This window comes from Pristiophorus japonicus, chromosome 1 (assembly GCF_044704955.1).
Source record: "Pristiophorus japonicus isolate sPriJap1 chromosome 1, sPriJap1.hap1, whole genome shotgun sequence".
Taxonomy (NCBI): Eukaryota; Metazoa; Chordata; class Chondrichthyes; family Pristiophoridae; genus Pristiophorus; species Pristiophorus japonicus.
In genome coordinates this window covers 131,535,121-131,559,791 of record NC_091977.1, presented here as the reverse complement: position 1 = coordinate 131,559,791, position 24,671 = coordinate 131,535,121, and the positions used below count along the sequence as shown (strand labels likewise).

General features: G+C 44.7%; 1 protein-coding gene across 3 annotated transcripts in view; it reads right to left on the bottom strand.

The window, feature by feature from the left end:
- Positions 1–24,671, bottom strand: part of cep120 (centrosomal protein 120) — a 136,420-nt gene that overhangs the window by 108,062 nt on the left and 3,687 nt on the right. For all 3 annotated transcript variants that reach the window (XM_070883190.1, XM_070883201.1, XM_070883212.1), the window contains exons 2-5: positions 24,312–24,468; positions 23,896–24,010; positions 21,223–21,364; positions 567–727 (exon numbers count right to left, since the gene is read on the bottom strand). In XM_070883190.1, the coding sequence (XP_070739291.1) occupies positions 567–727; positions 21,223–21,364; positions 23,896–24,010; positions 24,312–24,468 (575 nt within the window). The remainder of the gene's footprint in view (positions 1–566; positions 728–21,222; positions 21,365–23,895; positions 24,011–24,311; positions 24,469–24,671) is intronic.

The following is a 24,671-nucleotide window of genomic DNA, read 5'->3' as shown; positions in this document are numbered from 1 at the left end:
AACGAGGTTCAACATTTAATTGGGTATTTTAAACAGCAATATTAGCGTGGAAAAGCCTCAGTTTGTGTCTGTTCCGCTGATTGCCGGCTACGGGGGTGGTGGGTCCACAGCACAGCTTGCGTTGGAGCAATGAATGACTGACCACAACTTCAGGATTTCCACATTTAGATGCGCTTGTGTAGATACGGTTAGTTTCAGAGGGATAATGATGGCGAATGCTGACAATTCCCCATCAACTGCAAAGTTTGAGCTTTTATTAAACCAACATCCTAACTCATCCATACTGAAGCCATGGGTTTTTCACATCACAAAAGGAACTGCCTTAACACAAATGCAAGTTAGGCACTCCAGCATTCGAGTTGTCTTTAAAAAGAGAATGTCAAATGTTCAAAATATATCAGTATCAGCAAGTTATATGCTGACGTTCTAAACAATACAAGGTTCAACTTATTCCAAAGACTTGTGCAAAGAATTTGAGATTCTGGCAGAATGAAGCATATGTTTCAATAGTATTGTTACCCAATTAACATTACAACTTCGAGCTTGATACTAGTATTTTCACTAACCTGTTCCAACTGTGTTGCAAATGCAATGGTCACAGAAAGCACAAAGAAGTCAGTGCAGTACTCTGCAGGCCCAATCTGATAATAGCTTTCTTCTTCATTCAGAATTGCTGTCAGAGTCTTGGGGTTCAGATCCAGAAAGGGATATGGCAATGTTTCTATCACTATAAAATATAAAAATAATTTAGAAGCGAATGATTTTTTTTTGCTGTGGCCAAAAGCAGTGACTTTAAAGTTACTGGATTTGTTAATCAACCAAATGTTTAACAAAAAATAGCATTTTATACTTATTTGTAAACAGACAAGTGGTTCCTTTATAAGTGCAATTGTATTACTCACATCACCTCCAATACTTTAAGTAACTAAGTTCGAAGTCCAAAAGCAAACAAGATTATAAAATGTTCTTAGAAACATCAAAACTAGTTTTCTCTTCACAGGCGCAAATCAGCTGTGTATTTCCAGCATTTTTACACAAATATAGATACAGTACACAAGCAGCTGCACTTCTCTACTGCATTTGTAGTTGGCAAAACAAATGGCGTGAAACATCAAAACATTACACTTGGGTGGGAGTAGAATTTGAATTAAATATAGAGTTGTCTTGTGGGATGGGAGTGGGGAGAAGACTGCAATTGTTTGACTGGAGTTCTCTAAAGGAAGACTTGCAAGAAAAAAAATCTTCAGTTCCAAAAAACTAAACAGTAATTTTATATACAGTTGAAGTGCAATTAATAGGTTGAATCGCAGGGCTAATTAATTCAGGTAAATTCAATTTTAAAAATTCAGTAAAGAATGATAAGCAAAATAAACAAAAATGATTTTTGGTTTTGTCTTTGAGAATATGTAGTTAACTTATGGCTGACTTTTCAGATCTTCTGTCTCACTGGAAAAAAAGACAGGCATTTAATCTTGTTTCAGCTATAATACCAACACAAAGCTTGTACAGATGCATAAAGCTTCTGATAGTCGCTATGGGCCCTAGAACGGCGCAGTCCCAACCTGGACGCCCGTTTTTCGCGCCACAAAGTGCGCCTAAAAAAACCCTCCAGATTCTCCACCTCCCTGCAGGTCTTCTGGCCCTCGGCGCAGCGCGAGCTGTAGGGGGCGGAGCCAGGTCCCTGCGCTGAAAACAGTGCCGGGACCTCTGCACATGCGCGCTACAGTGGGCGCGCAAGTGCAGTAAGCTCCAGGTGCCCGAAACTGTGTGGGAGGGGCCCGAAGCACGCAGCCCCTAGCCGAATGGCCTCACTGGGGCTGCGTGCATAAGGCTCCTCCCATGGCCACCTCCTGCTTCCTCCAGACCCGACTCCCGCTCCCCCACCGGACTGGGGGATCCGACCTGACCTCCCTCCCCCCGACTTGAACCGAACCGACGTCCCTCCCACCAACCCCCCGATCCAACACCATCTGTAAATCTGGTGCTGGGGACGGGCCCTGCCCGAAGCCTCGGGGCCGGCCCGTTCAGCCCCCCTCCCCCTTCTCACCCCCCCCCCAAATCTCCTTTCTCCCCCTTCTCCCCTTTTCGCCCATCCCTCCCTCTGCTCCCCCCCTCTCTGTCAGAAACACAGACACTGACAGACAGAGAATGAGAGACACAGACAGAGAGATAGAGAGACACTGGGGTGGGCATCCCAGAACGCTGTTGGAGGGCTCCCGGTGCTGCAGTCGGTAAGTAGAAAATGTTTTATTTATTTAAAAAAAAAATTCTTATTAATTTTTTTTCATTGATTTATTGGTTGATTTATTGATGTATTTATCATTTATTATTGATGATGGATCTTTATTTGTAAAACTGAAGTGTTTAATGTTTGTAAACTTCCCTTTAAACACCCCCCCCCCCCCATTCCCTACGCCTGATTTTCTAAAGTGTAGACAAGGTTTTTTCGAGCGTACAAAAATCTTCACTTACTCCATTCTAAGTTAGTTTGGAGTAAGTTTTCACTGACGAAACTTTGAAAACAGGCGTAAGTGGCCGGACACGCCCCCTTTTGAAAAAAAAATTCTGTTCCAAAGTGAAACTGTTCTAACTGACTAGAATTGGAGCAAACTAAATGACGAGAATTCCAATTTCTAAGATACTCCGTTCTACACCAGTTGCTCCTAAAAATCAGGAGCAAATCACGTGGAAACTTGGGGCCTTTGTTTTTATTGATCTATTTTCTCTAACTAGTCAGTGAAGCTCAAGTTCATGTATTGATAATGTGATAGAAACAACTTATGATTTGTCTAGCTCAATAAAAGACATTATCTCTATTGTTGCAGCTGTCAAGATCCTTAAAACAAAACATTAGACTAATTAATTCACCATCTCCAATTTTGCAGTCTTTTCTAGCTGAAACAGCTTTCAAAATGATTGACAAACTGATTTATTTACAATGATTGGTCCAAGTGTTCGAAAGAATCTCAGTTGTTGAATATCATTTACCCATGGTAGAGAAGACCTTGGAAAGAAGATTGCAGAAGGTTTTGAAGACAAAAAATAAGGCTGTCAAACAGGATGATAGTAGTACTAGAAACCAAGTTATTATTCAATACTCGAGCTAATCTGTTGCTACACGTCATATCTTTTACAATAAAAGTCTGTTGGAGACTTAGCCTGAAACCTGGATCCTATTAGTGTTGGATTAAACAACTAATGCTACAATGTCGTACAATTCAGATTCTGTTGATGCGCTGTTAATTTTACTGTGATCACTGATACTGAACCTTATGCATCAGCTTGAGATCTTCCACGTATGGGAAAGTTAATTGTTCATCATTGCAATACAGGTGCAGTGCTGAAAATCCGGAGTTGCAGAATCCAGACCGATGGGTGGCAAGGTCGGCCGGAATCCATAAAATGTTCCAGAATCCGGACCAGCCAACCTTGGGGCCCCGCCACTGCCTGACCTCGGGCCTCGTCTCTCGCTGTCCTTACCTCAGGGCCTCGCCCGCCACTGCCCAAACATCATCTTGGCGGGGGCACCCCACCTGAACAGCTCCTCGCTTTCCGACGTTCCGAAATCTTTAAATACCCGAACCCTGGGCTCAGGTGTTTCTGCATTTGTGACATCAGAAAGACCATCAAAATTCCGGAAACCGGAACAGCTGCGGTCCAGAGGGTGCCGGAATCTCGACGCTGCACCTGTACTACATTGTACACAGTAACTACTGACCGAAGATTTCTTTTGAGTTGGTTGATGTCTTCTCTTAAGCAGTCCCTCGGGGTCGAGGATGATTTGCTTCCACACTACAAATGAGTTCTCAGATGACTGGCGAGTCCAATGTGGGACCTACAATCTTTGTCACAGGTGAGGCAGACAATGACTGAAGGAATGGGTGGGTGGGATGCTTGGGTTGCCGTGCGCTCCTTAAGCTGTTTACGCTTGGCTTCCGCATGCTCCCAGCGAAGAGACTCGAGGTGTTCTGCGCCTTCCCGGATGCTTTTCCTCCATATCCCAGAGTACTTAAGGAAGTGACCCTAGAAATAGTGGATGCACTGGTGATCATTTTCCAACATTCTATTGACTCTGGATCAGTTCCAATCGACTGGAGGGTAGCTAATGTAACACCACTTTTTAAAAAAAGGAGGGAGAGAGAAAACGGGGAATTATAGACCCTTTAGCCTGACATCGGTGGCATGGAAAACGTTGGAATCCATTATTAAAGATGGAATAGCAGCGCATTTGGAAAGCAGTGACAGGATCGGTCCAAGTCAGCATGGATTTATGAAAGGGAAATCATGCGTGACAAATCTTCTGGAATTTTTTGAGGATGTAACTAGTAGCGTGGACAAGGGAGAACCAGTGGATATGGTGTATTTGGACTTTCAAAAGGCTTTTGACAAGGTCCCACACAAGAGATTGGTGTGCAAAATTAAAGCACATGGTATTGGGGGAATATACTGACGTGGATAGAAAACTGGTTGGCAGACAGGAAGCAAAGAGAGTCAGAATAAACGGGTCCTTTTCAGAATGGCAGGCAGTGAACAATGGGGTGCCGCAGGGTTCAGTGCTGGGACCCCAGCCATTTACAATATACATCAATGATTTAGATGAAGGAATTGAATATAATATCTCCAAGTGTGCAGATGACACTAAGCTGGGTGGCGATGTGAGCTGTGAGGAGGATGCTAAGAGGCTGCAGGATGACTTGGACAGGTTAGATGAGTGGGCAAATGCATGGCAGATGCAGTATAATGTGGATAAATGTGAGGTTATCCACTTTGGTGGCAAAAACAGGAAGACAGATTATCTGAATGGTGACAGATTAGGAAAAAGGTAGGTGCAACGAGACTTGGGTGTCATGGTTTATCAGTTATTGAAGTTTGGCATGCAGCTACAGTAGGCGGTGAAGGCAGCAAATGGCATGTTGGCCTTCATAGCTAGAGAATTTGAGTATAGGAGCAGGGAGGTCTTACCAAGGCTCTGCAACTGCAGTGAGGCCACACCTGGAATATTGTGTTCAGTTTTGGTCTCCTAATCGGAGGAAGGACGTACTTACTGTTGAGGGAGTGCAGCGAAGGTTCACCAGATTGATTCCCGGGATGGCAGGACTGACATGAGACTGGATCAACTGGGCTTGTATCCACTGGAGTTTAGATGAATGAGAGGGAATCTCATAGAAACATAAAATTTTGACAGGATTGGACAGGTTAGAGGCAGCAAGAATGTCTTCATTGCTGGTGAGTTCCAGAACCAGGAGTCACAGTCTAAGAATAAGAGGTAAGCCATTTAGGACCTAGATAAAGAGTTAACCTGTGGAATACTCCAACGCAGAACGGTGTTGCGGCTAGTTCGTTAGATATATTCAAAAGGGAGTTAGATATGGACCTTGTGGTTAAAGGGATCAAGGGATATGGAGAGAAAGCAGGAAAGGGGTATTGAGGTTGAATGATCAGCCATGATCTTATTGAATGGCGGTGCAGGCTCGAATGGCCGAATGGCCTGCTCCTGCACCTAATTTCTATGTTTTTCTGTTTGGGATTCCCAGGTGTTGGTGGGGATGTTGCACTTTGAGAGTGTTCTTGAAGTGTTTCTTCTGCCTAGCTGGGGTTTGCTTCATAGAAATAGAAAATAGGTGCAGGAGTAGGCCATTCGGCCCTTCGAGTCTGCACCACCATTCAATAAGATCATGGCTGATCATTCAACCTCAGTACCCCTTTCCTGCTTTCTCTCCATATCCCTGGCCATATCTAACTCCCTCTTGAATATATCTAATGAACTGGCATTAACAACTCTCTGCGGCAGAGAATTCCACAGGTTAACAACTCGGAGTGAAGAAGTCTCTCATCTCAGTCCTGAATGGCTTACCCCTTATCCTTAGACTGTGATCCCTGGTTCTGGACTTCCAACATTGAACATTCTTCCTGCATCTAACCTGTCCCATCCAGTCAGAATTTTATATGAATCTATGAGATCCCCTCATTCTTCTAAACTCCAGTGGATACAAGCCCCGTTGATCCAGTCTCTCCTCATAGGTCAGTCCTGCAATCCCTGGAATCAATCTGGTGAACTTTCGCTGCACTCCCTCAATAGCAAAAACGTACTTCCTCAGATTAGGAGACCAAAACTGGATACAATATTCCAGGTGATGCCTCACCAAGGCCCTGTACAACTGCAGCAAGACCTCCCTGCTCCTATATTCAAATCCCCTAGCTATGAAGGCCAACATGCCATTTGCCTTCTTCACTGCCTGTTGTACCTGCATGCCAACTTTCAATAACTGATTTACCATGACACCCAGGTCTCGTTGCATCTCCCCTTTTCCTAATCTTCTGCCATTCAGATAATATTCTGCCTTCATTTTTTTGCCACCAAAGTGGATAACCTCACATTATACTGCATCTGCCATGAGTAGAGTTCTTGTTTTGGGAGTCTCTTATCGGGAAGATGGACGAGGTGGCCCGCCCAGCAGAACTGATCTAGCGTGGTCAATGCTGGGGATGTTGGCCTGAGCGAGGTCACAGACGTTGGTACACTTATCTTGCCAATGGATTTGCAGGATTTTGTAGAGGCAGCGTTGGTGGTACTTCTCCAGCGCTTTGAGGTGCCTGCTGTACATAGTCCATGTCTGAGGCATATAGGAGGGCGAGTATCACTACTGCTCTGTACACGAGCTTGGTGTTGGGTTTAAGGACCTGGTCTTCAAACACATTTCCTCAAGCGACCAAAGGCTGCACTGGTACACTGAAGGCGGTGTTGGACCTAGTCGTCAATGTCAGCCCTTGATGACAGCAGGCTCCAGAGGTATGGGAAATGGTCCACGTTGTCCAAGGTCCCATCATGGATTTTGTTAATCAGGGAGCAGTGTTGTGTGGCAGGGGCAGTTTGGTAGAGGATCTTGTCTTACGGATGTTTAATGCAAGGCCCATGGTCGCGTATGCCTCGGCGGAGGTGTTGACGATGGCTTGGAGTTCGGTCTCAGCGTGCGCAGACGCAGGCGTCGTCTGCATACTGTAATTCAGTGACAGAGGATGGGATGACCTTGGACCTGGCCCGGAAGCGGTGGAGGTTGAATAGTTTCCGTTTGTTCTGTAGATTAGTTCCATTCCAGCGGGGAGCTTACGGAGGGCGAGATGGAGCATTGCTGCAAAGAAGATCGGGAGGAGCATTGGTGTAATGACACAGCCTTGCTTGATCCCGGTCCGAACAGTAATTAAGTCTGTGGTGGATCCGTTGGTCAAGATCACTGCTTGCATGTCATCGTGAAGCAGGCGAAGGATGGTGACAAACTTGAGGGCAGCCGAATTCGAGGAGGATGTTCCACAATCCCTCACGGTTGACAGTATCTGCAGTTCCCTATATTTGTCTTGGATTTGCTATGCCATGAAGATCATGTCTGTTTTGCCCCTTTGTGGGCGGAATCCACATTGCGACTCTGGGAGGAGTTCTTCAGTCACAGGGAGGCGGCTATTGAGGAGGATTCTTGTTATGACTTTCCCTCTAGCAAACAGCAGGGAAACTCATCTAATTATCGCAATCGACTTAGTCACCTTTCTTGCAAACTGTCATGATTACCACGTCGCCAAAATCCCCCGGCATGCTCTCTTCCTGCCAAATGAGAGAGATATCATGCATTCGCACCAATAGTGCAGCTCCGCCATATTTTAGTACTTCGACAGGGATTCTATCTGCTCCCGAGGCCTTATTGTTCTTCAGTTGTCGGATGGCCTTTTCTACTTCGTACCGGGCTGGGATTGCGCTGAGATGGTAGCGGGTAGCATGCTGCGGGATGGAGTAGAGGACACTATTGCGGTTAAGGAGATCTTCGAAGTGATTCCTTCCAGTGGGCACTCTGTCCTGGAGTATCTCAGTTCTTGGCCAGCAGTGGGGTAAGGCCTTGAGTGCTTGAGCCGTAGGTGGTCTTGACTGTGAAGAATCCACGCATGTTGTGGTTGTCAGCTACTTGTTGGATCTCCTGCGCCTTCTCCACCCACCATCTGTTCTTTAGGTCATGAGTTTTTTTTGTTGGACCTCTGCCTTCAGACGTCTGTAGAACTGCTTTCTTGCTCAAGTTGCGTTGCTGTTTCCAGTTCAAGAATGCCTTGCACTTACAGCTTATGAGCTCCTGGATCTCCTGGTCATTCTCGGCGAACCAGTCTTGGTGTTTCCTCGTCGAGTGACTGAGCGTCTCTTCACAGGTGCTAATTATGGAGGCCTTGAGGGCAGATCAGGCTCTGTGGACATTCCGCATCTCTGGGAGTCGCTAGGTTGGCAGTGAGGCGATGGCTGAAGGTTTTTTTTTTTTAAAAACAGGGTCTTGGAGTGCTCCAGTGTTGATTTTCCTGCGGCATCGTTTCTGTTGCCATCTCTGTTTTGAGGCTACATTGATGTTGATCCGTCCAGCAGTCGTCAGCTCTGGTCATGGCGCGAGTGATCCGCACGTTCTTGCGGTCCCTCGCTCGGACGGTGACGTAGTCTAGCAGATGCCAGTGCTTGGAGCAAGGGTGCTGCCATGAAGCCTTATACTCGTCTTTCTGATGGAACAGGGTGTTCGTTATGACAAGGCCATGTTCTAAGCAGTCAGGAGGAGGATACTGTTGGAGTTGGTTTTCCCTACCCCCTCTCTGCCAATCACACCTCCCCAAAGTCCGTGTCCTTTCCAACTCTGGCGTTAGTCGCCAAGGAGGAATCAGCTCGTCAGTTGGTACTCGGCACAGGGATTGTTTGAGGCTGGAGTAGAATTCCTCTTTCGTCTCGTCTGTAGTCAGGGCGTATGCGCTGAAGACCGTCGCGCACTGGTCCCGGGTTAGGGTGAGCCGCAGAGTCATGAGGTGTTTGTTTATCCCACAAGGGGAGTCGCTGAGACGACCAACTAGTTCATTTTTTATGGCGAAGCCTATCCCATGGAGGGGCCGATTTTCTTCTGGTGCACCTTTCCAGAAGGTGTAACCACCACCTTGTTCCCCTGCCCGCCGGGTTTCGCTTAGGACGGCGATGTCAACTTCGAAACTTCTGAGCTCCCAGGCAACGATAGCAGTACGGCATCGCAGTTGTGGTTGCCCAGGTCCCGAGCTTCATTTTGAAGCGCGGAAGATGCTGGTGCGTGAATTCTTCCAACGTGGGGTAGCCGTTGCACACCAGCTACCACACAGGCTTGGCAGAGCAAGGTCTTGGTCCAGTGGCAACGGGGTCCAAAACGACTGGAGACCAGGCTCCGCTGCATGGGTCTAGTGTACACAGACACACACACACACACTCTCCTACTGTCCTCTCTCCCTGGGTTGCATCGAATGCAGTATAGGCCTTACGACCTCACAGTTGGCCAGTGCTGCTCCTTCCCTGGGCCACGACCCTGCTGCGCCTCTCCTGGGCCTCTACCTCCATCCCTTGCCTCTTCCCACCTCCAGGCCCCGACCTCCACTCTGACGACCCGTGTCTCTGGCCGATCTCCAGGCCTCTCTCTGCTCGCAGACACCTGGGCCTCCCGCTGCTCGCCGACCTCCGGTTGATGTCGGACTCCCAACACTACCCGGTCAAAACAGCATTGCGTACAAAACCAGAGACATTAATAAGTCGTCTTGATCCAATTCTTCCTGTGGGAATTTCAATTCTATTCTTCCAACACCACTAAACAAGAACTATAATTTTCACCCACCCGCCACAAAATTTCAAAACTTCAACTAAAATTTTAAAATTATTCATTTTTCCACTAACCCACATGTGGACAAATAAACTTCCTAGATCATCAAAACCTTTCAATTTGGATATGGTTTCAAAGCTTCACACCTTAATCTATTTAATATCAAAGGTTGCTGTGGATAATCAATCATTTCAGACCACTGAGGACAACAGGATTTTTTGGCCTGTTAAAATAACGCATTCCTTTATTCTTGACCACAGAAAATAGTTGTAAAATACAAAAAAATAGGGACCTTCTCTTTCCCCAATACAATGATATTCACTTTGAATGGTGTGAAAAAATATCAGAGAAACTAATCTCCCCTAGGAGCAGCCCTAGATGCCAACCACCCAATGAAAGCTTTGCATCCTGACCAACTGATGCCTCCTTTCCAAGGGAAAGAAAAGAAGATAGTGCCCCTTGTAAAACACTTGCTTCATGCAGTTGTGCACTGAAGAGTGCCTTACAGGAGAGTTGAACTTCACCAATTTTGACTGCAGTATAAATGCAATGCACTTTTTTTGATAAATGCAGAAGTTTTATAAGGAAAGGAGGAAGAAAGGAGAGAAAAAAAAAACCATGAGCAGAACTGGCTTGGAAATGGGCAAAAGTTCGGACAATAAACAGACAATATACATTTATAATGGCTGCTATGTCTCAAATAAAGCAATGTGATTGAGAACTGTAGACTTGAATAAGTGTGACCTTAGACACTCTATTCTGACCAGTGCGCCCTCTGGTGGAGGTAGAATGCTGGTTACAAGGTGTTGCATACATAACATCACTCCCCCCGCAAAGTTAATAGTACACTGACCGGGCGAGACGATCTGGGGCTTTCCGCTCCCTAGTCGATTGTCTCGGTACAAACGCAGGTGAGTTGGTTGGGCATTCACTGGGCTGCTGCGCAGCTGGCCTTGCTGGGGATGATGAGTTCAGCTTCATGGTCAACCGTGATGTCGGTTGCCACTTGTGTGTGTATCGGAGGGTCGAAGTTGGTGGTGTCCTCTTCAGGTTGCTCGTGGCAGTCTGTGAATCGCAGTTTGGTTTGGTCCAAATGCTTTCTGCAAGTTAGTCCATTTGCAAGTTTGACCTGAAACACACTACTCCCTTCTTTGGCTACGACAATGCCAGCAAGCCATTTGGGACCAGGTCCATAGTGGAGTACAAATACAGGGTCATGGACTTCAATATAGCATGACAAATTTGCACGATGATACATGCTTTGTTGATGCTGCCTGCCCTAGACATGACCCTGGAGATCATGTTGGACCAGAAAGAGCCTGGTCTCGAGTGCCCTTTTCATGAGCAGTTCAGCAGGGGGAACCCCAGTGAGCGAGTGGGGTCTTGTGCGGTAGCTGAGCGGGACTCAGGACAGGCAGATCTGCAGGGAGCCTTCCGACATGCGTTTCAAGCTTTGCTTGATGGTTTGGACTGCCGGTTCTGCCTGGATGTTAGATGCGGGCTTGAACGGGGCAGATGTGACGTGCTTGATCCTATTGTGGGTCATGAATTCCTTGAATTCAGCGCTGGTGAAGCACAGCCTATTGTCACTGATAAAATACATCAGGCAGGCCATGCGTGGCAAACATGGCTTGCAGGCTTTCGATGGTGGCAGTGGACGCGCTTACAGACATTATTACACACTCAATCTATTTTGAATAAGCATCCACAACAACCAAAGACATTTTGTCTCGAAATGGGCCAGCGAAGTCAACGTGGATCCGAGACCATGATTTGGAGGGCCACGACCACAAACTTAGCGGTGCCTCTCTGGGTGCATTGCTCAGTTGAGATCAAGTGCTGCATTGGCACACGCAAGACTCCAAATCTGAGTCGATGCCGGGCCACTACACAAGGGATCTGGCGATAGCTTTCATTACTATGCCTGGGTGGGTACTGTGTAGGTAAAGCCACACGATTACCCCACAAAAGAAAGACAGTACTGCCTGTATGAACATTTCGTCTTTGCGCTGCTGGAACGGCTTGATCTCTTCATGCATCTCCTCTGGGATGCTGGACCAGCTCCAATGGAGGACACAGTTTTTAAAAAAAAAAACAAGGGCAGTAAAGGATCCTGGCTGGTCCAGGTCCTGATTTGGCAGGCCGTAATGGGTGACTTTTCGTTTTCAAATGCATCCATCACCAAGAGCAAGTCTGCAGACTGCACCGTTTCCACCCCGGGGGTGGGCAATGGTGGCCGACAGAGCATCAGCGCAGTTCTGTGTGCCTGGCCTGTGACAAATTACATAGTTATATGCAGACAGCGTGAGTGCCCATCTTTGGATGCGAGCAGAGGCATTGGTATTAATATCTTTGCTCTGAGAATAGCAATACGAGCGGCTTATGGTCAGTTTCTAACTTGAACTTATGCCCAAACAGATACTGGTGCATTTTTTTCACCCCGTAAACGCATGCCAGAGCTTCTTTTTCAATCATGCTGTAGGCCCTTTCGGCCTTGGATAAACTCCTGGACGCATAGGCGACCAGTTGCAATGTTCCCGATTCGTTTGCTTGTTGTAACAAGCACCCGACCCCGTACGAAGACGCATCGCAAGCTAGCACTAAACATTTACATGGGTCATACAGAAGTTTGTTGGAACATAACAGATTTCGGGCTCTCTCAAAAGCAGTTTCGTGATTTCCCCCAAAACCAGTCATCTCCCTTGCGTAGCAACACATGTAGAGGTTCTAGCAAGGTGCTTAACCTGGGTAGGAAATTACCAAAATAATTGAGTACCACCAGGAACGACCGCAGCTCCGTCACGTTCTGCAGTCTCGGCGCATTATTGATGGCCTCCATGAGTCTGATGCCGTCTGCCGCAATTCTTTTCCCTAAGAACGCGACCTATGGCGCCAGGAAAACACAGAGCGTTTCAACCCGAGTCCCACACAATCTAGCCGACTTAGAACCTCTTCCAGGTTCTGCAAGTATTCGATGGTGTCCCGACCTGTGATCAATATGTCATCCTGGAAAACCACGGTGCACGGAACCGACTTTAGCAGACTTTCCACGTTCCTTTGAAAAATAGCCGCGGCCAATCGAATCCCAAACGGACATCTATTATCGTAGATGAACAGACCTTTGTGCGTGTTGATGCAGGCGAGGCCTTTCGAAGATTCCGCCAGCTCCTGCGTCATGTAATACAAGGTCAGCTCCAACTTGGTGAACGTCTTCCCTCCTGCCAGCGTCACAAATAGGTCATCTGCCTTGGGTAACGGATACTGGTCCTGCAGCGAAAAATGGTTAATTGTTACTTTAGTCCCCACAAATTCTGACCATGCCATCGTCCTTGAGAACCGTTACACTGCGACTGGCCCACTCGTTGAACTCAACCGGTGCTCGTTGCAGTCTGTCCAGCTCGATCTCCACTTTCTCTCGCATCATGTAGGCACTGTACGTGCCTTGTAGTGGATGGGTCGTGTACCGGGTACCAAGTGGATCTCCATCTTCACCCCAGAGAAATTTCCGATGCCCGGTTCAAACAACGATGGGAACTTGCTCAAAACCTGGGCACGAGGAGTCATCGACTGACGAAAGCACTCTGATGTTGTCCCAGGTCCAGCGGATTTTTCCCAGCCAGCTTCTCCCGAACAGTGTGGGGCCATCCTCTGGTACAATCCATAGTGGTAGTTCGTGCACCGCTCCATCATCGGAGACTTTTACTGCTGCACTGTCAATTACAAGGATCAGCTCTTTAGTGCAAGCTTGGTATGAATAGGGCTCAGCTTGGGCCTTTGTGCCTTGTTGCACCACAGCCTGTCGAAGGCCTTTTTGCTCATGATAGACTGACTTGCACCCGTGGCCAATTCCTTGGATACTGGAATTCCATTCAGTTCAACTTTTAACAGGATCGGTGGATATTTCGTGGTGAAGGTGTGTGTCCCGTACACATCTGCCTCCTCAGTTTGATCCACCATGGATCAATCTTCCTCTGCAACGCGGTGGTTTGCAGCTCGTCTGCACATTCGCTGGAGGTGTCCTATTGTTCCACAGCCTTTGCACGCATCGTGTTTGAAGCGGCATTGATGGGCTCGATGATCACCTCCACAGCGCCAACGTGTTAGTTGCCTCGCATTCGCACTTGATGGCGGACTCAGTCACCTGAGGTCGTGCAGCTGCAGGCGTGTACGTTCTGCCATATGCATTCTTCCTGCCTGAAAATGATATTACTTTGTGTACAGTACTTGCCGATGCATCTTTACACTGGTGGACATAAATGCCTGGGCTATCATTATGGCTTTGCTCAGGTTCGGTGTTTCAACAGTCAACAGTTTGCGAAGGATAACCGCATGGCCAATGCCAAGTACAAAAAAGTCTTGCTTTTCCTCCAGGAATCCACCAAATTTGCAATGTCCTGCAAGGCGCCTCAGTTCGGCGACGTAGCTCGCCACTTCCTGGCCTTAAGACCGTTGACATGTATAAAATCGATACCATGCCATCAGAACGCTCCCCTTCGGATTTACGTGCACCCTGACCAGCATACACAGTTCTTCATACGATTTAGTTCTTGGTTTCACCAGAGCAAGAAGATTCTTCATGAGGCCATAGGTTGTTGCCCCGCAGACAGTAAGGAGGATCGCCCTTTTTTAGGCAGCGTTCTCATTCTCTTCCAGCTCGTTGGCCACGAAGTATTGGTCGAGTCGCTCCACGAAGGCTTCCCAATCGCCACCTTCGGAGAATTTCTCCAAGATACCAACAGTTCTCTGCATTTTCGCGTAATGGTTCGTTATCTATTACTCGTCGTCAGTTGTTATGTCTCAAATAAAGCAATGTGACTGAGTACTATAGACGTGAGTAAGTGTGACCTTAGTCTCTTTATTCTGACTCCAGAGTGCTGGCACAGCATGGGAGGCCTGCTTATATACAGTGCTCCCAAGGGATGCTGGGATCCCTTGCGACTCCAACAGATAGCAGTAGAATGCTGGTTACAAGGTGTTGCATACATAACAATGGCTATTACCATGTTATGTGCAAATCAGAAACAAACCTCTATGCAAATATTATTAAAAGTTGGTCAAAGGCTATGAACATTGAAGAAAACCTGAAGGGGGAGATCAGCTTCATTTTTAAATACCACCCTTTTCTCCAGAAAAAAGCTACATTTAAAATTATTCAACTTCAAAAGTTGTTTTTAACATCTTCCTCAATGGCTTAGTGGGTAAATGCACCAATCAAGGTGGTACAAAGCCACATGGCCAGAAGGAATCAGGTCAGATTCACAGTCTACCCAAGTTAACTGATCTCAGCCAAGACAGCATTAAGACACTAATTGGCCTCAGCGCCCCTGGCTGAAAGGAGGGGGAGGGGGAAGAGAGAATAAAGCAGCCATGGTTCTAGTTGTCAATAACAATCATGACACCCGCTGGTTATATAAGTGTGTGAATTATCTATGATGCCCACCATGCTGAAATAGCCTGTTGAGACATATGACCAAGATTCACACTGAATGAGGAGTCATTTACCTAATGTTGGAGTATGTCTGACACATGTGGGTCCACGTCCCAGCAAGTGTCAGCAACTTGAAACTTGGTTTAAAAACAAAAGAACGAGGAATAATTTTACAGCTTGTTCCACTTAGTACATTTCAAAAATCAACCACGAAGTTGTACAAAGAAGTCAGTACAAATTTCTACGGTGCTATCTATTTATAAAAAGGTTCATGCCAACGATTTACACTAAAACACAAAAATCATTTATTTTCAAATAATATCAAGTATACAATTTGTCTTCTGATTTTAGCTGTGGCATACGGTTCCCAGTTTTAAATATGTGACAACAGATATCACAAATGTTCCCAAAAGTGCCATTTTAGAAATCACGACAAGCAAGTTAAAATTCTCCCTCTACACTTTGCACAAGATTGGTTCAGATGAAGGTGGTTCTTCAGCCCATTTGATCTCATCTTTGTAGAACAACCACCCTATTGAGTTCAAAGACCATTACAGACCCAATCCACGTCCGGACAGGGATCAATCAGGGCTGCGTCATTGCTCCAACCCTCTTCTCAATCTTCCTCACTCTCATGCTCCACATCAGTCAACAAGCTCCCCGCTGGAGTAGAACTAAACTACAGAACCAGTGGGAAGCTGTTTAACCTTCGCCTTCTCCAGGCCAGGTCCAAGACCACCCCAACCTCTGTCGTCAAACTACAGTACGCAGACGATGCCTGTGTCTGCACAGAGGCTGAACTCCAGAATAGGGTCAACGTATTTACTGAGGCATACGAAAGTATGGGCCTTACGCTAAACATTCGTAAGACAAAGGTCCTCCACCAGCCTGTCCTCGCCGCACAGCACTGCCCCCCAGTCATCATGGCATGGCCCTGGACAACGTGGACCATTTCCCATGCCTCGGGAGCCTCTTATCAACAAAAGCAGACATTGATGAGGAGATTCAACATCATCTCCATTGCACCAGCGCAGCCTTCGGCCGCCTGAGGAAAAGAGAGTGTTCAAAGGCCAGGCCCTCAAATCTACCACCAAGCTCATGGTCTACAGGGCTGTCGTATTACCCGCCCTCCGGTATGGCTCAGAGGCATGGGCCATGTACAGTAGACACCTCAAGTCGCTGGAGAAATACCAGATGCCTCCGCAAGATCCTACAAATCCCCTGGGAGGACAGACGCACCAACATCTCCGTCCTCGATCTTGCCAACATCCCCAGCATTAAAGCACTGACCACACTTGATCAGCTCCGCTGGGCAGGCCACGTTGTCTGCATGCCAGACACGACACTCCCAAAGCAAGTGCTCTACTCAGAACTCCTTCATGGCAAACGAGCCAAGGGTGGGCAGAGGAAACGTTACAAGGACACCCTCGAAGCCTCCCTGATAAAGTGCGGCATCCCCACCGACACCTGGGAGTCCCTGGCCAAAGACTGCAGAGTGGAGGAAGTGCATCCAGGAGGGCACTGAGCACCTCGTGTCTCATCGCCGAATGCATGCAGAAAACAACTGCAGGCAGCGGAAGGAACATGCAACAAACCTGTCCCACCCTCCCTTACCCTCAACGACTGTCTGTCAGTTCCTGCCACAGGTGGGACAGTCGCTCTCGTATTGGACTGTTCAGCCACCTAAGGACTCACTCATTCTAAGAGTGGAAGCACGTCTTCCTCAATTTCAAGAGACTGTCTATGCTGATATGATGATGATGTAGAACAACAAACCTAATGAGTTCAAGTACTGAATCAATTTGTTTCTCAAATATGTCCAATGTCGTGGCCGCAACTGTGCTTCCTGGCAATTTGGTTCAGGTATTGATCAAATTAGAACGAGCAGAGTTTAAAGCAGAGATGCAAGCCATTCAATTCAGCATGCCTGTGCTGGCTCTTTGCCAGACTAATTTAGAACTAATCCCACTGCTCAATTCTGCCCCGGCTTCATTCCGGGCTCCAACAACGCTATGTGAAGAGATTTCTCCCAACCTCCCTTTGCATTCAGATAATTTTTATATAGTAGCCCCTCATCACGGACTACCCAACCAGAGTGAAGAGTTTTTCCTGCTCATTTTACCAAAACCTTCATTACTTTAAAAACCTCCATTAAATCTCCTCTTAGTCGCACTATCTTGGGTCACTTCTCAACTATAGGTGTCATCCCTGGTACTATGTTGGTGAATCTACACGTTGTGGCTTTAATGTCTGGTGCATAATAAATTGTAGTTTAATCTTGTGTCTAAAGAAATGTTTCCTAGCTCCGGTCTTAAATATACCCTCAACTCTGGTTCATCTCAAAGTTACTTTCCTTGGGCTCAATTTTCCCCGATTATCTGCACCGTTTTGTGGCGTACACCTTTTTTTGGGGGAGAGTAAATTAAAATCTCCAAGTTTCTGCACCATCGTAATTCACTGATTATTTTTTTTTTTAAAAACCTCATTGGGGGCGTAATCTGCCATCCGTGCCAATTCTGGTTATTATGCAAGTTTGGCCAACTACGATTTTTCTTAAGACAGCGTATGTGTCTGCTCTGAAAAACCTGGGTAGTTATCAAAATCAGCACAGGTAAGAGAATCAACGCAGAAGATCCAGTTCCACGGCCGGGACAGCAGCGGCAGAGAGAGAGCGGGTAATTATAACCTTTTACTTAACGATTCTGTAGTACTGTAACAATCTTCTTTGTGTCTTTAATTTTAATCTGGGGCTTTTGGTTTGTCCACCCTTTTGGCCCGGACTAGGAGTGGTACTGGCTCGGGGGGGGGAGGGGGCTTTTCATAAGAACATAACAGAAGAAATAGGAGCAGGATTAGGCCACCTGGCCCATTAAGCCTGGTCCGCCATTTAATATCATAGCTGATCTGATCATGGACTCAGTTCCACTTCCCTGCCCATTCCCCATAATCCTTTACTTCTTTATGGCTCTATTTCCACCCTAAATGTATTCAATGACCCAGCCTCCACAGCTCTCTAGGGCAGAGAATTCCACAGCTTTACAACCCCCAGAGAAGATATTTCCTCCTCAACTCAGTTTTAAATGGGCGGCCCCTTATTCTGAGACTATGCCCCCTAGTTTTAGTTTCCCCTATGAATGGAAATATTCTCTCTGCATCCAACTTGTCGAGCCTTTGCATTATCTTTTATGTTTCAATAAGATCACCTCTCATTCTTCGGAACTCCAATGAGTATAGTCCCAAACTACTCAATCCATCTTCATAAGTCAACGCCCTCATCTCCAGAATCAACCTGGTGAACCTTCTCTGAACAGCCTCCAATGCAAGTATATCCTTCCTTAAATACAGAGACCAAAACTGTATGCAGTACTCCAGGTGTGGACTCACCAATACCCTATACAGTTGTAGCAGGACTTCTCTGCTTTTATACTCTATCCCCTTGCAATAAAGGCCACCATTCCATTTGCCTTCCTGATTACTTGCTGTACTTGCATACTAAATTTGTGTGTTTCATGCACAAGGAACCCTAGGTCCCTCTATACTGCAGCACTTTGCAATGTTTCTCCATTTCAATTATAATTTGCTTTTCTATTTTTTCTGCCAAAGTAGATAACCTCATATTTCCCTACATTATACTCCATCTGACAAATTTTTTGCCCACTTAGCCTGTCTATATCCCGTTGCAAATTGTGTGTCCTCAATTTGCTTTCCCACCCATCTTTGTATCATCAGCAAACTTGGCTACATTACACTCAGTCCCTTCATCCAAGTCATCAATATAGATTGTAAATAGTTGAGGCCCCAGCACCGATCCCTGCAGTACCCCACCAGTTATTGCTTGCCAACCAGAAAATTACCTGTTTATCTAGACTCTTTTCTCTTAGTTAGCCAATCCTCAATCCATGCTAATATATTACCCCCAACCCCGTGAACATTTATCTTGGGCAGTAACGATTTATGTAGCACCTTATCGAATGCCTTCTGGAAATCCAAATACACCACATCCACTGGTTCCCCCTTATCCACCCTGCTGGTTACATCCTCAAAGAACTCCAGAAAATTTGTCAAACATGATTTCCCCTTCATAAAACCATGCTGACTCTGCTCGATTGAATTATGCTTTTCCAAATGTCTGGCTACGGCTTCTTTAATAATGGACTCCAGCATTTTCCCAACGACAGATGTTAGGCTAACTGGTCTATAGTTTCCTGCTTTCTGTCTGCCTTCTTTTTTCAACAGGGACTTTGCATTTGCGGTTTTCCAATCCGTTGGGACCTCCCCAGAACCCAGGGAATTTTGGTAATTACAACCAATGCATCCACTACTTTTTTTTTAGTGATAGTGATTGTATTAAGTTCCTCTCTCCCTATAGCCCCTTGATTATCCCCTATTGGGATGTTTTTAGTGTCTTCTACCATGAAGACCGATACAAAATATTTATTCAAAGTCTCTGCCATTTCCCTGTTCCCCATTAATAATTCCTCAGTCTCATCCTCAAGAGGATGAACATTTACTTTAGCCACTCTCCATTTTTATGGACCTGTAGAAACTCTTACTATCTTTATATTTTGTGCTAGTTTACCTTCATAATCTATCTTCCCTCTTTTTTAAAAAAAAAAGTCGTTCTTTGTTGGCTTTTAAAAGTTTCTCAATCCACTGGCCTCCCACTAGTCTTGGCCACATTGTATGCCCTTGTTTTCAATTTGATACTATCCCTTATTTCCTTAGTTAGCCACGGATGGTTATCCCTTCTCTTACAGCTTTTCCTTATTGGGATATATTTTTGTAGAGAGTTATGAAATATCTCCTTCAATGTCTGCCACTGCTCATCAACCATCCCATACTTTACTGTAGTCTCCTTTATTTAAGCTTAGGACACTGGTTTGAGATCCAACTTTCTCACTCTCCAACTGAATCTGAAATTCAACCATGTTATGGTCACCCATTCCTAGAGGATTCTTCACTGCAAGATCATTTATTAATCCTGTCTTATTACACAGTACCACATCTAAGATAGCCTGCTCCCTGGTTGGTTCAGCAACATGCTGTTCAAGGAAACTATCCCGGATACACTCTATGAACTCTTCCTGAAGACTACCCTGGCCAATTTGCTTTGTCCAATCAACATGAAGTTTAAAATCACCCATGATTATTGCCGTTCCTCTTTTACAAGCCTCCATTATTTCTTGATTTATACTCCGTCCAACAGTGTAGCTACTGTCAAAAGGACAATGACAGAATCTTCTACAGAGCAATTAACTCCCCACATTATGAACAAGTAGCAACAAAATTAGTGTAGAGGGATAAACAGAAATGAAGATGAACAAATCTTGCATGATCGGCACCAAGATAATTTCTGGATATGGGCGACAAAGGAAAGGCAGCATTTATTATCCACCTCTAATTTCTTAGAGGTGTGGTGGTGGGCCTTAAACAACTGCAATCCTTGTGATGGTGCTCCCACGATGGAAAAAAAACTACTGAGGAAGTCTGTTGGCCACTTAACATGTGCATGTTGTTTTCAGTTATATAACACAAAAGTGAAGATGGCTAGAAAAGTTGACAGAAAAAAGATTCCATAAGAAATTGGCCTACTTATCAAACAGAATATTCTAAAATGTCCATTACTTGCCCAATTGCACAACAGTACAGCAGTTTGGTGCCTAAGAGAGAAAGCAATCTCTTGCTCGTGGACTCAGCATAGTCCAAAGCCAGGCAGATTAGTACACTTGACAATAATCTAGTCTATGCTCAGGCCAACCAAATACAACTTTAGAAAAACAAGGCTAGCCCTCTACAAGACAATAGCATCAGAACAATTACTCATATTAAACCAGAACTCTACATTCCTCTAGAGACACAAGAACTGCAGCAGTTACACCAATATTCTTTAGCAATTTAAAACACCTACATGGAATACCAAACTTACCTTCCAACACAGAAATCCAAATGTAGATTTAACAGGTCACTCAATGAACTAGGATTACTTGCATAAAATTAGTTACATTTCAGATTTGTGTTCTGGGATCAGACCAAAGGTTTGTGCGTTGAAACCTTCAGGTTTGAGTGGTTTTGCTTTTTATACAGTCTTAGCATGATGCTTACTTCTTGAAATGGAGACAGCAAAATTCAGTTAAGAGAACACTATGCAGTACTAAGAAATATACTTACATCTTCCATCTCTTGGTGGTGCCTCTCTGGCTTTAAAACCTTCCCCTTGTGGTTTAGCATCAGTTTCCAATACAATACCAATCTTGATCTGAGGTTTACTTTTTGTGTATTTGCTGCTCAGCAAGGGGTACCATTTGGGTATCTACAGTAAAAATTTCAAATCATAAACAATGCATCAGAAACAGCAAGCACATTTTCAAACTTAACAGGTAGTGAAGATGATAAAAGTACTATTTGCTGTATTTTCATTGAATATCCCTTTATGGTGAAGTCAAATCTCACCACTATTTTCAGAGAAACAAAAACCTTAATTTATTTGAGTAAATGGGCTCTTATGATTCAATAATCAAGGATAACCCTATCTGAAGATCTCTAGTCAAAAGTCAAAACTCAGAAAATAGTCGTTTCCTGGTTAAAGTTGATGACATCTTCACGTATCAAAAGTTAGGCAATGAAAGGTGAGATTTTGTCACAATAAGCAGCCGTGATGCTCGTGGTAATCAAATATTTTTCCACGTCTGGCCTGAGAAATGCAAAGACAGCAATGCCATTAACAAGACCAATCGGTGGAGAGATTTTTTTTTAATGTACAAATTTCAGAAGTTACTGCCTGGTAGTTTTGTTTTATGAACAGTACTTGCAACATTTTACGCTGGGGCTTTCTTCTAAATGCTCATTTTAGGAATGACGCTGTTGAGCGTGGTCCGTGGCCGAAACTATCCCATCCAGCCTCCTAACCAAGATTATTATAGATTCAAAGGTTGGATAAAAAAAATCATTGCAATTCAAAAATGTAATTGAATTCTGAACGTGATTAATGAAAATGTCATGTTGCTAGATTGATGCATGGATAGACATTGAAACCATAACCCAAAGAATCTAGTATCAAAAATTAAATATTTAAAATCAGTTATACAAGAGCAGTTGCCAAATAAAAGGAAGTAAAAAAAATTCAGTTCTTGGAGCCAGTAATTTTTTTTAAGAAGTGACAAAATAAAAACTAGATATAACCCGTTAAATAGCACGTGAACGGCTGTAGTTGATTACAAGTAAATGAAAATATTGAAGTCATCGCTCAGCTAACTAAGTGCAAGCATTTGCTATTTTGTCAGTTCTATAGGCCCCAAGTTTCCACACGCGGCAAAACAGGCGCCCCTCCGAGCTGGGCGCCCGCTTTTCACGCCGAAAACGGCGCCTGAAAAAAAAAACACGCTATTCTCGAGCGCTTTGCAGCTCGATGTCTGCTTGGCGCGGCGCACAGGGGGCGGAGCCTACCACTCGCGCCGATTTTGTAAGTAGGAGGGGGCGGGTACAATTTAAATGAGTTTTTTTTCGTGCCGGCAACCCTGCGCGTGCGCGTTGGAGTGTTCGCGCAGTCTGAAGTAAACATTGGCACTTGGCCATTTTAAAAAGTGCTGCAGAAAAAGTGAAAATTTGTTTATTGAACCCTTGCAAAGGCTTGCATTTTAATTTTCTTGATATTTCTGTGAGAGAGGGTGAGGGAGTGCATTCTGTAATTAAAGATAGACTGTGATAAACGAGACACATGCACTTGTTTGAGACTATTCAAATTCTTTGTAGCTGTTCAATTTTTTACATTTTTTAATAAAACCACATTGCCCTTCCATGATCAGCACTGAGGCTTCTTGCAGCTTTCTCCCCCTGCCGTCCGTCGGGCCCGACGCCAAACGGCTGCCTCAAGTTCTGAGGCTTCCTGCAGCTTTCTCCCTCCCTCCCCCCCACCTAAAAATCAGGAGCAAATCATGTGGAAACTTGGGGCCATAGATACTATCTGAAAAAGTGAAAAGTTTAATTTATTTTATAAAGAAGAAAAGCTTTCCCTTTTATAGAATCATGCTACACAGAAAGCCATTTGGCCCATTTTGCTGGCTCTTTGAAAGAGCGATTCAATTAATCCCATTCCCCTGCTCTTTCCCCATAGCTCCAATTTTTTTCTTCACTTGAAGTATTTATCAAATTCCCTTTGAAATTTACTATTGAATCTGCTTCCACCATCCTTACAGGCAGTGCATTCCAGATCACAACTCACTGCAGAAAATAAATTCGCCTCATCTCCCCTTTGGTCCTTTTGCCGATCACTGACCCTCCTGCAAGTGGAAAGTTTCTTCCTATGCCTATCAAAACCCCACATAATTTTGACGACTAATATATCTCCCCTTAACCTTTTCTGCTCCATGGACAACAATTCCAGCTTTGCTAGCCTCGCCACAGAATTTACTTCGCTTTTCAAATTTCTGTAACCAATAGTATCCAACCCATTTTTGATGGTTCTTTTGTGCAATTAAATCAATCTCTACAATGAATGTTTGACTTTTTTCTTTTTAATTATTGCCAATTCGGAGCTGAAACTTTAATTTGATGCTTGGACTGAGGAATGGCCATAATACTTCAAGACAGGCATCACTGAGTAAAGAACGACATCTGGATTGGAACTTCAACTTTAAATTTAGAAGCAAACATGGGCTATTTTCAGTTAATAACTTCCTTAGATCATTCAGTTTTGTCCACATATCTTTACACTTTTATTTGGAGAAAAACACCAATGTTAACAAGTAAAAATGCCATATGACTAAGCCCATACAATAATAGTTCAGCACATCTTGAACAGTTTCCTCTGCATCTTAAATGTTGAGAAAACACAAGCCAACACACCTGCTTAGTCTCTTGAACAGACCTCAGATCCAAAATGATATAACCCACAGACTCCTTAGCTAATGACACAGAATCTATCGCATAACAATATAGCTTGATGGGTGTGCGTTGTAACCTACAAAAGGAAACACACACCTTTATATTAAGCAAGTTTCCTGGCTATTTTAAGCCAATATCAAAAAATAATATAGACAGTACCATTTAGTACAGACATTTTTATCAACAGAAAGCAAGATCCAACTATCGTAACTAGTTATGGGAGGAATTGAGTTCAATCACTAGCTTTTATCTCCCACATAGTCCAAATACAAGCAATAGAGATGCAACAATACAGAAACACAAACTCTTCAATCGAAATAGAAGTTACCCGTTTTATTTTTAAAAAGCCCTTCATCAAAAATATTTTAACAACATACCTGTGCTGATACAATGATCTTCTGTCAAGTTCCCAGGCAAGTTCAGTAATAAAGTCAGGCTGACTTTTGTGGTCAACTGGGTCTGTGGCCAGCAACTCTCCATCAAATCGAGCTTCTACCACAATTTTGTGTCGCTGACGTTTTGGAAAATGTCGCCCTAATGCAGACAGTCAACAAGATCAATGTTACAAGATTCTTGGATGTACAATTCCAGAATATAATAGAGTCCAACCTTTTGGAGCAGGGTGATCAATGTATAATTGGTCATTTAGCTATACATGACTGAATCTTTTGAAGCAAGCATTGTTATGATTAAATACCATGTCCAATTTGTAATATATTGCAAGCTTTAGGTTCCAT